General features: G+C 48.9%; 1 protein-coding gene across 1 annotated transcript; it reads left to right on the top strand.

Annotated features, from left to right (window-relative positions):
• Window positions 1-1,539: 1,539 nt before the first annotated feature.
• On the top strand, window positions 1,540-14,766 carry SLC25A33 (solute carrier family 25 member 33). The gene is made up of 7 exons (XM_058818768.1): window positions 1,540-1,731; window positions 7,558-7,740; window positions 9,993-10,070; window positions 11,045-11,145; window positions 11,914-11,980; window positions 13,247-13,527; window positions 14,218-14,766. The coding sequence occupies exons 1-7, from the start codon at window positions 1,682-1,684 to the stop codon at window positions 14,418-14,420; spliced, it is 963 nt and encodes a 320-aa protein (XP_058674751.1). The 5' UTR covers window positions 1,540-1,681; the 3' UTR covers window positions 14,421-14,766.
• Window positions 14,767-15,221: the final 455 nt, after the last annotated feature.

The raw sequence follows: 15,221 nt of genomic DNA, 5'->3' as shown, positions 1-15,221 counted from the left end.
ACCGGGCTGGAGCCATGCTAACTGGACTTCAGCCGTGCTAACCGGGCTGGAGCCGCGCTAACCGGGCTGGAGCCGTGCTAACTGGACTTCAGCCGCGCTAACCGGGCTGGAGCCGTGCTAACTGGACTTCAGCCGTGCTAACCGGGCTGGAGCCGTGCTAACTGGACTTCAGCCGTGCTAACCGGGCTGGAGCCGTGCTAACAGGGCCGGAGCCGTGCTAACAGGGCCGGAGCCGCGCTAACCGGGCTGGAGCCGCGCTAACAGGGCCGGAGCCGTGCTAACCGGGCTGGAGCCGTGCTAACCGGGCTGGAGCCGTGCTAACAGGGCCGGAGCCGCGCTAACCGGGCTGGAGCCGCGCTAACCGGGCTGGAGCCGTGCTAACTGGACTGCAGCTGTGCTAACTGGGCTGAAGCCGCACTAACCAAGCTAAAGGCTTGCAAACTGGACTGCAGCCGTGCTAACTGGACTGCAGCTGTGCTAACCGGGCTGGAGCCGTGCTAACCGGGCTGGAGCCGTGCTAACAGGGCCGGAGCCGTGCTAACAGGGCCGGAGCCGCGCTAACCGGGCTGGAGCCGTGCTAACCGGGCTGGAGCCGTGCTAACAGGGCCGGAGCCGCGCTAACCGGGCTGGAGCCGCGCTAACCGGGCTGGAGCCGTGCTAACTGGACTGCAGCTGTGCTAACTGGGCTGAAGCCGCACTAACCAAGCTAAAGGCTTGCAAACTGGACTGCAGCCGTGCTAACTGGACTGCAGCTGTGCTAACCGGGCTGGAGCCGTGCTAACCAAGCTAGAGCCCTGCAAACCGGGCTGGAGCCGTGCTAACCAAGCACGGCCATTCTAACCAGCCTGGAGCCACGCTGCAGGAAGGAGCCCGGCCCGAGCAGGGCAGGTGGCCCAGGGCTCAGTAACTGTTGCTGCTCTCTGTGACAGCGGTGCTCGGGCTCGGAGCACCCCCGGGCCAGCCCCGGTGCGGACCCCGCGTGTCACACTCCTCCACGGGGGGATTGTCCCTCCTCAGCGGGACAATCAGATCAGGGTCTGGCACTGTTCCCAGCGTGCTGCCGGCCATGGGGCGGGATAGCTGACCCCATCCCAGAGCTCTGCTCTCCGCGGCTCGGGCTCGGTGCCGGGGCGGCGCTGCGGTCACCGCGGCACCGGGACACGGCCGGGACAGCGCGGCAGAGGGCGCTGCGGCAGAACCGGGCGGGAACGGGACAGATTGGGTGGAAAAGGGACAGTTTTGGTAATAAAGGGACCGTTTTGGTGAAAATCTCGCAGTGAGCCGCGTGGAGCTGGCCTGGTGTGGCGCCTCCCTGCTGAACGGCGTTCTTTACCCACAGCGCGCCCCACACAAAGCCTGTAGCTGCTCTACCGGCGCTGTAACACCTCCCAATAACCTGCACGTCGTCCCTAAACATTCCCGGCAGCTTTGGGATTAGACGATCCCTAAAACGATTTTATTTTTGTCTTCGGCTGCCCCGTGACGTCACTGAGGGGGGCGGTGTCTCTCTCTGCAGTGACGTCACGCGCGGCCGCCGGCCACGCCCCCCCGGCGGCGTCACGCGCGCGCGGCCCGTTCGGCGCGCGGCCCGGCGGTGACACCGGGAGCCGGCACCGCCCTGCCCTTCATCCCCCTCATCATCCTCATCCTCCTCAGCGTCCTCAGCGTCCTCATCACCGCCATGGCGGGCGGCCCGCAGGAGAACACCCTGCTGCACCTCTTCGCCGGGGGGTGAGTGCGGGGCACCGGGGCAGGGCCGGGACGCGCTGTGCCCCCGGGACCGGGGCATGACCGGGACCCGCTGTGCCCGAGGGGCGGACAGACCTCGCTGTGCCCCCGGGACAGACAGACCCCGCAGCGGCCGGGCCGGGGCCGCTGCCCTCAGCCGCCGCTCCGTTCCGCGCCGGAGGCGAGCGGGGCCTTTCCCGCCGCCGTTCCCGACCGCCGGGCGCTCCCGGGCCGCGCTGTCGCCACACGCGGCGGTGCTCGGTGACAGAGCCCGGCCCGGGCGGTCAGTGACCCGGTACGGCCCGCGGGATGCCGGCCCGGCGGATGCCGGCCCCATTGCCCGCAGCCGGGCCGCAGCTCCGTGCTCGGCGATGCCGGGCTCCCTCCGGCCCGCAGGGGCACAGCATGGCAACAGGGGTGCTGGCACTTGTGTCTGAATGAGACCTGGCGTGGCAGCCCACCTGTGTTCTCGCTTCAAGCACTTGTATTGGGTTTGTTGGGTTAAAAGCTAAAAGTAACAGCCCTAACCCATAAACCACCAAGCAGAAACCCTTAGAAAATTAACTTATTGCAGTTATTTTAATAGTAGTCTAGGAAGGTAATTGTATGGTGTAAATTAGGTTTTAATCATCTGTTGTGCCGATTAATTGCACTTTTGGCCTTGTCAGAAATACTTTATTTCAGTTTTTTAACAGCTTAATTATCTGAGTAATAGACTATTCCTTAGTGCTTGTCAGCTGACAGTAATTAGGAAGGCAACATGAAACCTGTTGTTAGTTTAAATCTGTCTGATTTAAGTAGACCATTGGTTTTTCTGTTGCTTAACAGGATACTTCTCTTTCCTCTGACGTGTCCCTGGAGCAATAGGTTTATTTAATATAATATTAAACCAAACAAATGTTGAGTTTTTCAGAGACGCTGCCCTTCTGCTGGCCTGAATGCTCTGTCCCCTCTGCCTCCCCCACCTGCATCAGAGCAGTACCTGGAGCCTGGGACAGAAGCTGGACCTGGGTGTACTCGTGGAATTTGTTTGGACAGTAACAGCGCCCATCCGCAGCTCCTGCTGTCCTCATGTAACTCCTCAGACTATAAATAAATAGGAATTTTAAACTCAACAGTGTTTTAATCTAGTTCTGGGAAGCCAGCATCTTCCTTGGTGATTTATTGTACCCCTGCCTTCTGCAGGGATCCCAGTACTCTGTTCAGTTGTAAATTGGTTTATGCAGAGAAAGTAAAAGGAACCCATTCACTTGAAATAACTTTGATAGAGGCATTGTTGGGTTTTCTGGGAAGGTGGGGGTGGGCTGTGGTGTCAGATTAAAAGTAATTCCTATCTCTGTGTTTGCACAAAGCAGGCAGGCCAGTCCGAGATAGTCTGAGGGGCCAGAATAGAATGTTTGGCACTTCAGGGGCTGGGAGTGATGAAATGCACCTGAGTGTTGCACAGTGCTCTCCAGCTGTTGAAACAGATGGTTTCCCATTAACCAGGTCATTCAGGCAGACAGCCTCCTTGCCCCTTTAGTTTCTGTTAGTCCCTTTCCAGGCCTCCAGCAGCAGCAGCAAGCCAAGAGTCCCCGTGGGGCTGTGGTGGGAGCCTGGCTCCGAGGGCTGGGGCAGCAGGGACAGTGATGCCCCAGTTGCACAACAGACACCAGGGTGTTTGCAGCTCAGGGCTCCTGTTTCCCTGCTGAAGTCGGTGCCGTTGTTGCTTGTTTTTGTTTGGGAAAAGCTGTTCTCCGTGTTGTTTTCCCAGCTGGAGGAATGCTGGTTGCTCCAGAGATTTCCTAAGAAGTGGTGGTGTTAGGCAATGTGCTGATGCTGACAAACAGGCTGGGAAATGCTTCCACCTGTGACGTGGAGAGAAGCAGTGTTCACCTGAAGATGTTTGTGTGGTCCAGCCCTGGGAGCTGTGCTGGGATTGACTGTCCCACCCTGCTCCTGGTTCAGGTTCCTGTGCATTCCCCACCTCAAGGAGCACAGGAAATGCTTACAGGAATAGCTACACCTGGTAACAACGTGATTAGGTGGAAATTGAATGAATGGTTAATAGCATTAAAGCATTTGGAGCAGTCTGTATCGCTCTGGAACTCAGTCTCCTTGGCATCAGAGAATGCAGAGGCTTGTTTTGTTCACAGTCTGGATGATGCAGTAATGAAATATCAAAGGTGGAACCTGCTTTGCTGTTTCAGGTGTGCGTGTCGTGCTGGAGCATGTGGCATGTTTTAGAAAATCAATACAAAATCAAATCCAAGCCAAATGTGTCAGGCTGGTTCTGAGCTGTGATTGCTGTAACCAGGCAGCTCCATCATTTTGTGACCTTGCTCAAGTCAGTGGTGCTCTGCTGGAAGGACTTTGTTCTGCAGGCCTTCCTTTAACATTCAGGTTGGCTTGATGTTTGTATTAAGAATATTGCTCAGTAATTAAATCTAGGACTGATGAAGTAAGCCTTAATTAAGATTCTTGGCTTCTCTATCAGTTGTGCTAGTGGGTGCTGAGAGTTTGTTTCAAATGCAGGTCATTGATACTTTGGGGATGGACTCTGTACAGACAGGAACCTGGCAGCAGGAGAAGAATGGGAATTGGATTCTGATGTGTGTGTCCTCTGTGTGTTTTTTAAACGTTCTTCTCTTTATGGAAGTAAATTCTATTTCTTCAGCTGTTAATAGGGAGTACATTCTGTATCGCCATGTTTGACCTGTTGAAAACACTCTGCTGTGGTGTTTTGTTTCCAGGGGGTTTCTGTGCTGTTCACCAAGGACAGATTTAGACTCTGCTTAAGGATTTTTGCAAGAGGCTCATGCAGTGAGCACTGCATTCACATCTCTGGAGCTGTTGTGCTGCACTGATGCACCAAAAACCCTGACTCACAGAGTGAGGGCTTGATTGCAGCTCACGATTTTCCCAAATCCAATTTATCCTGCTCCATATCCCTGAGTGTTTCAGGGTCTGTGGCTGTTTGTAGGCATTTGGGACACCCCAGGAATACAAAGTGTTTCTTCTGTGCACAGTGTGTTGTTTGTCAGGCATCTTCCCAGGGGATGATGTGTGGGATTCCCATGAAAAGGAAAATCATCTCATCTGAAAAAACTGCCCAATACATCAAAGTCCTTACTTGAACTGTCTGCAGTGTGTTTATGTTTGGGACATAATGTGTTCACCCTGGTGACACTCTGGGAATTGCTGTTAGATAACATTTTTTTTCTGAAATGTTCCACTGACAGCATAAACTCTGAGTGTCAGAACTGGTGTTGCAGATACAAACTTGTCATGCTGGGTATCAGAGGATTATATATGCATTAGCAGAAATACTTAAATCTTAAAGGCTGCATAGATTAACTGGATTATCAGGCTGAAAGGCAAGGAGTGGGCTAGGAAGGCAAGAAGACAGCTGATGTGGGAGAGAATATGCCAGAGCTAAAAAACTGTGGGGCAAGGAGTCACTAGACTGAGCAGCTGGTAGTTCAGAAATAGAAAATAAAGTTTCCATTTATGAATTTATGAATTGTTACTGTCCAAGTATTGTTTTAATGTGAAATAAATGGGGACTGAGGATGGATACACAGTAGCGGAGCCTTGGTAGATAAAGGAGTTGGGAATTAAGGCAATCCAATCACTTTGATGGAGTTCCCCAGACTTGCAGTTGCTCTGGAGCGTGGTGATTAGTCAGGAGTTAATTGCACGTATGTGTGTCTGTATTGGATGGACACAGTTGGAAAGGCAGCAGTGGGGGGGGACCCTGAAAACACCTTCTGTCCAGGTAATGTCTGTGGGAACAGGAAAGGTTTTGCTGATGGGCCTCTGTCATTTCAGAGAAGTGAGAGGCGCCTGACAGAAGAGAGAAGGATGAGCTGAAGCCATTTCCTCCTGGCTGTGTGGAGCCACAGAGGGCTCGGCTCCAAGCCCTGCTCCAGTACACACAATAATCAGAGGCTGATAAGGTCTGGGTGTTTCAGAGCCAGATGACACAATTCCAGTTCACGATCAGCTCAGTGGCTTCAGTCAACACTCGGAAGCTTTCAGAGAGGTGAAGGCAGAGCTCTATCTCACAGGATCTGTCACTGTGCACGTGTGGATTGTCCCTCGTTTAGGTTTCCATCCCTTTCAGCAAGGAAGAGGAACTGAACAATGCTGTTTAATCACATTACCAGTGTCCACTACAGCAGTTTCTTCTGGTGGGTGCATTTGCATTTGAAAAGCAGGGTTTGGGCTCCTGCTTGGAAAGAATCTTGCAGGACCGGAAAGCTGTGGGGAGGCAGTTGTGTTCCCTGGGGTGTTCTTTGGAGCCTGGTGAAGAGCCTGGAGTTCTGTGGCTGCCCAGCCTGGGTGGCCACGCTGTTAAAGCACCTTTGGGGCTTTGGCAGAGAATGGTTTCTGTTCAGATAAAACACACTGCTTCGGCAGGCAAAATGAGCTGCATTCATGGGCTGCTGTGCCTCTGCAGCTTGGAGCTTTCTGCCCTTCTTTTACTGCCCTTTCCCCGTGTTTAAAAAAAGATTCTCCCAGTAAGGTAGTTATGTCTGGAGGGAGCTTTAGAAAATACCCACTAAGGCCTTTATTAATGGCCTTCTGTGGATCTCTGTTCCCAAATTAGTGCATGCACTGTTCTTTAGCAAGCAATGTGGGGTTTTGTACACAAGAAAAAGGGTACAGTTATTTTTTAATTCATCTCCCTTTCATGGAAAACTACCAAAATTGCAATTTCACATAAACATCAAAGAGATTTAAGTTGTTGACCCCTGGTGTTTTCTAAGGAAAATCATAAACACAGGTTTCTGAAGCAATCACATGCTTTGACACTTGTGCAAACAAAGAAAATATTTCCTAGCCAGTTCAGCTGTAGTAAATACCCTTGCAAGAAACCCAAAGTATTTACTGAAGTCTTCCTAAATCCCAGTGTGTTTGAGCAATAAAATGTAGATATATTACCTTTTAGCCAACCTCAGCATTATGTTTAATCATGGAGTTTGCCAGAAGGAACATTCAATTACCCAAGAGGAACAGCAGCAGAGAGAGAAATAGTTTGACCAGTCACTTTCCAGATCATGGATGAAATTAGGACTCATACACTTTATATTCTTGCCCGATGTCCTTTTTTTGAGGCTCAGTCTGATTGTATTAAGATTAATATATGCCTGTTATAGGGTCATGTGTGTATAATATTTCATTTTTGTCCCTCTTATCAGAGTATGGGAGGTCTGTTCTTTAGGTGCCTTTCTGCCCTGTTATTCTCTTTACCAACCCTCCTTCTCATCCTTGCTGCTCCTTCCCTCCTTCCCCCCTAAAAAAGTTGATATCCATTGTTTTTAGGAGTGCCTAGCTTAGTGTATTTTTGATGTTTGCTACTTCTGAAGGCCGTTCTTTATTCACAAGTACTGAAATGGTGAAGAATTATGTTATTTTTTTCATTCTGTAGTGTCCTAATCCCCAGTGGCTTGATCTCATCTGGCAGCTTCCTGCTTCCCATAAGAAAAATGGGAAAAATCCATGCAAGGCTGTGTGTGTTTTAGGACAGCAGCTCTGAGAGAGGGATGCCATGGAAGTGTTTCCAGGCAGAGCTCCCAGGTCCTGGCAGGACGTGGGAGCAGTCGCTGGTGCCCTGACCCCGTGGTCAGTCAGGGATGTTTGTTGGTGCTGGAATCACCTCTGTGTTTACCATTGCCATCCCTGCCCACCAGGGCATGGGCACAGTCTGCCCTGCCTGGTGCCAAACTGCCTGTTTGTCCAGCGTGGAGTAACCAGAGCAGCCTTCAGACCTCATTCCTGTGCTGTGCTGCTGCACATCCCTGCAACAACCTGTGTCACATTCTGCCTTCTCTCTGTGCTCTGCAGGTGTGGAGGAACAGTTGGAGCCATCTTTACCTGTCCCTTAGAGGTGATAAAGACGAGGCTTCAGTCTTCAAAGCTGGCCTTCACCAGGACTGTGTACTACCCCCAGGTGCAGCTGGGGACCATCAGTGGGGAAGGAATGGTCAGGCCAACATCTGTGTCCCCTGGGCTCTTCAGTGTTCTCAAGTGAGTGCTGCTCCTCCTCCAGTCACCATTCCCAGTTCCACTTCACTAAAATAAAGTATCCTGTGGGGGTCCTGGGGGCTGTGACCTTCTCAGCTGTGGCCGCCTTTCTGAGCTCTCCTCTGCTGTTAGCTGTTGTCTTTGCTGATCATTGTTGTGCATCAGTCCTGGCTACACCTGTCTTGGTTTCTGTTAAAAGCCTTGAGCGGTGCAGACTGCAATGTTGGGTGCTCTAGCTGCTCCCTTTCAGATGTGTGCTCATAAAGAAGAGGAAATGTGAAATTATCAAACAGCTGCTCAAAGTTCCACCAGCATCTCTGACAATCTCAGCTCCTGTATGTTAATAGCACAGCACCATGGATTTATGGTCAGCCCTCCTGCAGGAGGATTGAGTTTGTTTGGCTGCTTGGGCAGCCCAGGGTGATGCAGAGGTCCTGCAGAGATCAGGTGGCAGCAGTGCCAAGGAAAATACTGCCCAGCAGAGCGAGCTGAATGATTTTATGTAAGGCCAGCACGCCTGGCAGGCTGCCTGGGGAGAAGCTGCACAGTTATATAACATTGAGTGCTAATTCAAATTCTCTGCAGAGCTCTCTGGCTGGAGTCATTCTGGGACTTGAGTTTCTGTATTGTAAACAGCCTGCTCTCCCCTGCCAAACATTTCTTTGTCTACTCAGAGGTGAGTCTAGAGCAATTCGTGACTGAATGCAGAAGGCAGTGCCAGTTGCTTTGATTTTAATGCTCTTTCCTTTGCTGTCTTTTCACCTTGCAGCACTGGACTTTAGGCAGCTGTAACTAAAGAAAGTGAAAACTTTTGAGGCAGAAAGATCTTAATTAATCCTCTGGGCCCATCGTTTTCTGGAGTTGTCTTTTATTTTTAGGGAGAGAAGAAATGATTTAAAATGGGTCAGCCTTTTAATATATTTATTAAGCTCATTAAGTTTGGTGACTGGGACCTTGATTTAATTTCACTTCAGGAATTGCTTAGCTGTGTGTATGGCCAAGCTTTCAACCTGATTACTTTAGATGCTTTAGAAGTGAGAGCAAAGTGTTTCTACTGTCAGTCCCTTGCAGACAGCATCTGTGAGGAGCAGCTAATGCTATTGATAATGACCTGAGAAAATACAAATGTTTGAAGACAGAAGTGCAGTCCCTTGCTTTTACCCTTTCATCCCTTTCTCAGTCCTGATCATTGCCAAACTGGGCATGATTTGGACATGGTTTGGGAAAGTTGTGTGGCTAAGGAAGGAGCCCTGGCAGGGAAATTGCTCTGTGAGAGTTAAAGGTGTTGAGTATGAAAGGCCTTGACTGCTGTAAAAAGAAGGAAAACAGGTACCCAGAGGGCAGGTTCAGGCTGCTGCTGATAGAAAGCACTCCAGAAGGGCAGGCTGGTTTGTCTAATCCATTTAGGATTCTGATGAGTTAGCCCAGCTGGAAGCTGCAGTCGTGACTGTTAAGTGACAAAGAACAAGTAGTTGGTGGATCTGTCTCCTTGGAAACACTCGGCCCTGGAGTTTATACAGAAAGTTCAGCTCTGCTGCAGAAAACAAAAGTGTTCCAGAAGCTGCTGCTGTCAAATGAGCTTGGGCTGAAATCTGCGGGGAGCACTCTGAGCAGTGCCAGTGACCTGGAGAGCAAACTGTGAGAGGCTGGAGAGCAAACTGTGAGAGGCTGGCAGCTCCAGAGGGTGCAGTGCACACCCACAGAGCCACCCAGAATTGGAATTTCTTGCCTGCTTTTCCCAGGGTGAGCTGCTGTGGCAGACTGTGCACTCCCATCGTTTGTAGTGGGATTGCCACATTCGGCTTTCTTTGGGGGAAAAGCACATCCCTAGGTAATTGTGAAAGGAAAAAAGGATTTCTTTTTCCATTCCTCTGTACAGGACTGTATGGGAAGCAAACTTCTGAATTGCTTAGATACAGAGAACACTAAAAATATTCTTTGTTCGTCAGCTATCACTGGCTTCTCCATGAAACTTCAGTTCAATTCCTGACAGCTCTCAAAGAATGGAAATTATAACCCCATGCCATTTGACACCCATTTGCCTGTAGAGCACTGAATTTTATGGTACAGTGGTTTTTACTCAGTGTATAATTCCACTTATTTCGAAGTATATCATGTAGATTAAAATCTAACAGCTCCACAAGTCATAGTCTTTGCTTTTGTGTAGTTCTTTTGGTTCTCTGCCCAAGAGAACAAGAAACTAACTTTGAACTCAAATACTGTCTTCTCCCTCCCTGTTTGTTTTGTATTTTAAGGTCAATTCTGGAAAAAGAAGGACCAAGGTCGCTCTTCCGAGGGCTGGGTCCAAACTTGGTTGGAGTTGCACCATCAAGGTAAATAGTTAAACTGTTGCTAAAAGCCATGTTTAAGGTGCCAACACAAATGTTGCAGTGCATTTGTGATTCAAAATAATAGGTCATGAAGTTCTCCCTTCTGTAAACTGAGATTTGTGTCTGCATTCTGCTCAGTGTACACATCAAGAAACACTGATAAAAATCTGGTTTACACTTCTATAACACTGGAAGATGCAGAGTAAATAAGGCACTTAAATGCCAACTATACTTAAGTTCCAAGTTATTGCAAGAGCTGCTTCTGAGCCTGAAAAGGAAGAGAAAGCAGTGCAGAAAAGTCTGTAGGTTAAAAATTGCATTATTCTAATGTCCTGTTTCCCCTGGACATTCCCAGTGCCTGCCTAGGGAGTGGGAGATGCGTGCCAGGGCACAGGAGTCTCATTGGTGCCACACAGCCCCAGAAGGGGTGTGTGTCCTTTCAGCAGCACCAGAGTTTGTCCTGTTCTTGGCAGGGCTGAAGATCTCTCTGTCTAGGAAATTATAAACTCATTAGCACTTTGGATATTGGCAGATGTTCTCTGCCTGAAACTGAACCAGTTAGAGCCAGTTTTCCAGTCAGAAAGGAACCTGAGGAGAGGTGAACTCCCTCTCTGGCCTCTTGCCTGGTAGGTGGGATGTCCCCACAGAAGCAGGGAATGCTGTTTCTGTACAGGTAACCCCTGCAGCAGGGCTCTGAATCCAGGGCTCTGCTTTTCCATGCAACCCACTCGTGCTGTCTGCAGCACCGTGCTGCCTCCCACAGCAAAATATTCCTGCCCTGTGGGTGTCAAGTCAAACTGTGGCACTGCAGTGTAAGGGAAGAGAGAACACAAACCCCCTGTGTCCATGCAGATGGAAGTAGTCATGTGGAGGCCTGCTCAGAGAGTTGTGGTTTTCAGGGGGCTGGGAAAAGAACAGTAATTGTCCAGTTTGGCATTATCTGTTTTACAATGCTTTTCTTCTTTTTTCCCCCTCAGAGCTGTCTATTTTGCCTGCTACTCCAAAGCCAAAGAGCAGTTTAACAGCATGTTTGTGCCCAACAGCAACATTGTGCACATCTGTTCTGCAGGTTCTGCAGGTGAGTGTTTGTAATTCCTAGAACAGAGGCCAGTGTGTGGCAGGTGCTGAAAATGTGCCCTAAGTCTGGGTTGGTGTATGCCAAAACCCAGGAGTTTGTTAGCTCTAGCTGGCCTTGTCTACAGAGGAAGTGTTTTTCTGTTCAGCACAGAAATATTTGTAGATTGCTGTTTACTAATTTAGGATGTTTTTTCCTACTGCAATATTCTGGTCGTGTCTCTTAATGCAAGGAAAAAATATTCGTAAACACCATTAAACTTCTGATACTGCTTTTGCCAAATTGTTTCAGGATGTTGTATTTTTCCTACCAGGCTGGGAAAAAATAGTTTGTTCTTGTAGGAAAAATACTGCAGAAGAGCTCCCCCAGTTCAGTCATCAGTCACCAGAGTGGTCACTAAAAATAATCGTTCCCTAAGCAAGCTCTTAATTAGGGGTGGGTTCTGTTAATGAGCAGCTCAATGGCACCACCTACAGCCCTGGGGAACACGAGTCCAGTTCAGGTTTGTGTCCCCAAGGGTTTCCTTTGAGCTGGAATTCCAAATCCAGCCAGGAAGGCAGGGATCTTGTCTGCAACAGCCCTTAGGAGCGTGACACACAAATTCAAATAGGTGCAAAAAGGAAGAATCCATGGGTTGATGCCTCCTGAATTTTAGCATGAAATTGGAAGCTGTGCACCTGTGTGGCTTTTGAAGGTGTCTCTGCACAGGGTGTGAGTTCATGGCAATACAATGGCCTGGCTTCAGCTGCACTTGTGGTCGTGTTTTTTCAGCCTTTATCACAAATTCCCTGATGAACCCTATATGGATGGTGAAAACAAGAATGCAGCTGGAACGGAAGTGAGTGACTGAGGGGGGGAATGGGAGCCTCTGGGTGGCCACAGCAGCCTCTGGAAAACTGAACCATCATGGTTTTACTCATGGCTCTTTGTATTTTGATAGGTCTTGCCCAGTTCTTCCCTGACTCTCAGTTCCACCTTTCAAGCCATGTTTCTGTGTGGTCAGACTAAAGGTTCATGTTCTGTGTGTCTTTCCTCAGTTTGGTGCACAGAAACTATTGAGAAGGATGTGGGAGTTGCCTTGAGTGCTGGGTTAGGTTCAGCCTCTGGTTTCACTGTAAATCTTTAGTTTAGCATAGCATTATTTCTCTGTGTTGCTTACAGAATCCTCTGGGGTTGAAGATGAGGATAAATGTGTTGAGGACAGAAGGTTGTGATACAGCAGTGGTAGAAGCTGTGGAAGGGCCATGAGAGCTAAGTGGGAGGCTGAGCATGAGGGTGAAGCCTGTGTCCCTTTTGGCAGCATCACCTGCACTGCTCCCAGGTCACCCAGGTGGGGTGCTCAGGAGGCTGTAACAGAAAGGGTGCTGCCTTCAAACTGGGGTGAACACACAGCAGTTTATTTCATATAACTTCCTACAAGCAATAAGGATTTGCTGCAGTGGGTTAATGTTCTTTTGCATCATGTTACTGTTAACCACACGTTCAGAAGACAGAGGGAATTTGACAGCAATTTCTTTTAGTTGAATGCTTCACAGTCACTGGTGGATATCAAAGCAATAAGGGACTCTGCTAATAACCTGACTGCTTAGAATGGAAATTCCTGCCTGCAAGGACATGCTAGGTCAGATTAAAAGGATCTTATGAGGCACGACAACTTTATAAATAATTTATAAGACTTAATTCCAGCACTTTGCAGGGTGGCACCTCTGAACTGAGTGCTGCCTCTCAAAATGAAGGATCATGTCTCATGCAGCAGGACTTCTGTCTCTTGGCCTGCTGAAGATGGCTTTAAATGGAATCACCAGTTTGACACAAAGCCGTGTGTCTTCAGTGCTTATTGTCTTTTAGCCTTGGTGTGAGCTGTGACAGACTAGATTGAACCTGAGCTGAAGGAAATATGAGTATATATTAGTGGAGTAGCAAAGCCAAGTGTGCACTCTTAGCATTGTAGTCCTGCTCTGTGCAGCTTTCCTAGGCGAATTTTGGAGTAAAACTTAGAGAACCATTTCCATAGCTATAAAAAGTATTGAAAGCCATAAGGGTTTTTTTTAATACTAATTATTTTTCCTGACTCATGATATGTTCTGTTCTGTTTGTTTTGTAGAGTGAGGGGCTCCAAACCAATGAATGCTTTGCAGTGTGCTAGACATGTTTACCAGACAGAAGGTGTCCGTGGTTTCTATAGGGGCCTGACTGCCTCCTATGCAGGGATTTCTGAGACCATTATCTGCTTTGCTATTTATGAAAGTTTAAAAAAGCACTTGAAGGAAGTCCAGCTGCCCCCTTCCTCTAACGGGACCGAGAGGACCTCGACGAGCTTCTTTGGACTGATGGTTGCTGCTGCTGTTTCCAAGGGCTGTGCCTCCTGTATTGCTTATCCTCATGGTATGTTAACCCTTCCATTTGTGAGTGCACTACAGCAGCTGCTGCCTGGAATCTGAGACAAATGCAGGGTCTAGGGCTGTAAAAGCCTTTGCTGTTTGCAGGGCCAAATGCATGGTACTGTGGCTTCTGCACTGGCATTTTCAGTACTGGTCCCACTGTTCCTAGTGAGACATGTGCTTGGTGATTGGGACTTGCTGGTTCAAAACAACTCAAAAGCCACCAAAAACTGATTGCCTGATGTTTCTGTTCTCACTAGTAGCCTCAACTGGGTAAGTACCCACAGCCTCTGGATTCTGTGATCAGGCTGTGGGAAGCACTTGGGCACTGAACAGTGTTAGTCTTCTTGGATGGATGTGGATGACATGGTTGTGTAGAAGGACCAGTATTGATTACGTGAGCATCAGTAAAGCATTTAGATCTGAATTAGCTTCAATGAGCCAATCATTCATTTATTCCACATGAAAGAGGAATCCTCTTTAACTCTTCCTCTTGCCTGAAGGGCGGTGTGTCCCGGGTTCTGGGGTGAACTCCTCTCTAACTCTCCCTCCTGCCTGGAGGGCAGTGTGTCCAGGGTTCCTGGCTGGCTGTGCCAGCTGCTGCAGAAGGTTTCCCTGTCCCTGGGGTTTGCCCACAGGAGCCCTGCTGGTGCAGGCAGTTTCCCTTGGTGACTGGGCTGTGTTCTGTGTGCAGAGGTGATCCGGACGCGGCTGCGGGAGGAGGGCACCAAGTACAAGGCTTTCCTGCAGACAGCGCGGCTGGTGGCACGGGAGGAGGGCTACCTGGCCTTCTACAGAGGACTCTTTGCCCAGCTCATCAGGCAGATCCCAAACACAGCCATTGTCCTGTCCACCTACGAGCTGATCGTGTACCTCTTGGAAGACCACGCAAAGTAGCAGAGCCGAGGCTCCTGTTACAGACTGAAGACCAATTTCTTCACTGAACAAATAGTCCTTTAAGAGACTGTTGCAGGTGGCAGTGCTGGTGGAAGCACTACAAGTCTGTGACCATCTGTGGATATTTCCTTTTGGACTCATGCTTTCTAAAAGGTCTTAAGTCATTAATGTTAATAGTTAATTATAATTTTTTTTTAACTTGATAATTAAACTACTACTAAATTAAATTACAGTATTTAATTTAATTATATGTTTGTCCTTTTCCTTAAGCACAGCCATATGTGGTCAAGGAATGTACCTCATACTATCAAGTGATCTCTTGGACTGATGTTCATTAAAACTGTATTAAAACAGGAGAACTGGCTTGGACATTTGAAACTGTGTTCTTATAACTGGGTCATATTGCTTTTGAGCACTGTAATAGCCTAAGTGCCCAAATAACTTTGAGTAATTCTGTTTTTTTCAGGGTGCATCATTCACTGCTGTGTGAACACCCTGGGGTGTTTCTCTGTTTGAGGGTATGAACTGTGCACACCAGCATCTCTTAGAAAAGCCACTTGCACTGGCAGTGTGATGGTGGGAGGCTTTTAGCAAGAATGCAATGGCAGTTCTGTGTCCCCTGTGCATTTGGGACACGTGGTTATGGTAGTGGGGATGAACAGATCTGTCCTGGCTTTCACACCTGGCTTTGGTGCAGGCCTGAGAGCACAAGGACAGTCAGTGACTGTGGCCTGGCTGCTCTGTGGGAGTTCCATGAAAGATTTTCAACAGTTCTCATGATACAATTCTTACCTTTCACTT

This window comes from Ammospiza caudacuta, chromosome 22, assembly GCF_027887145.1.
Source record: "Ammospiza caudacuta isolate bAmmCau1 chromosome 22, bAmmCau1.pri, whole genome shotgun sequence".
NCBI classification, from domain to species: Eukaryota; Metazoa; Chordata; class Aves; order Passeriformes; family Passerellidae; genus Ammospiza; species Ammospiza caudacuta.
Note: the sequence above shows the minus strand (reverse complement) of the source record. Positions and strands in the feature narration are given on the sequence as shown.

What these genes read in the sequence shown, in the direction of transcription:
- SLC25A33 (XM_058818768.1), top strand. Translation starts at nt 1,682, where the DNA reads ATGGCGGGCGGCCCGCAGGAGAACACCCTGCTGCACCTCTTCGCCGGG. An exon ending in GTTGGAGTTGCACCATCAAG is followed by an intron (nt 10,071 to 11,044) that starts GTAAATAGTTAA and finishes TTTCCCCCTCAG; the next exon opens with AGCTGTCTATTTTGCCTGCT. An exon ending in CTGTTCTGCAGGTTCTGCAG is followed by an intron (nt 11,146 to 11,913) that starts GTGAGTGTTTGT and finishes GTGTTTTTTCAG; the next exon opens with CCTTTATCACAAATTCCCTG.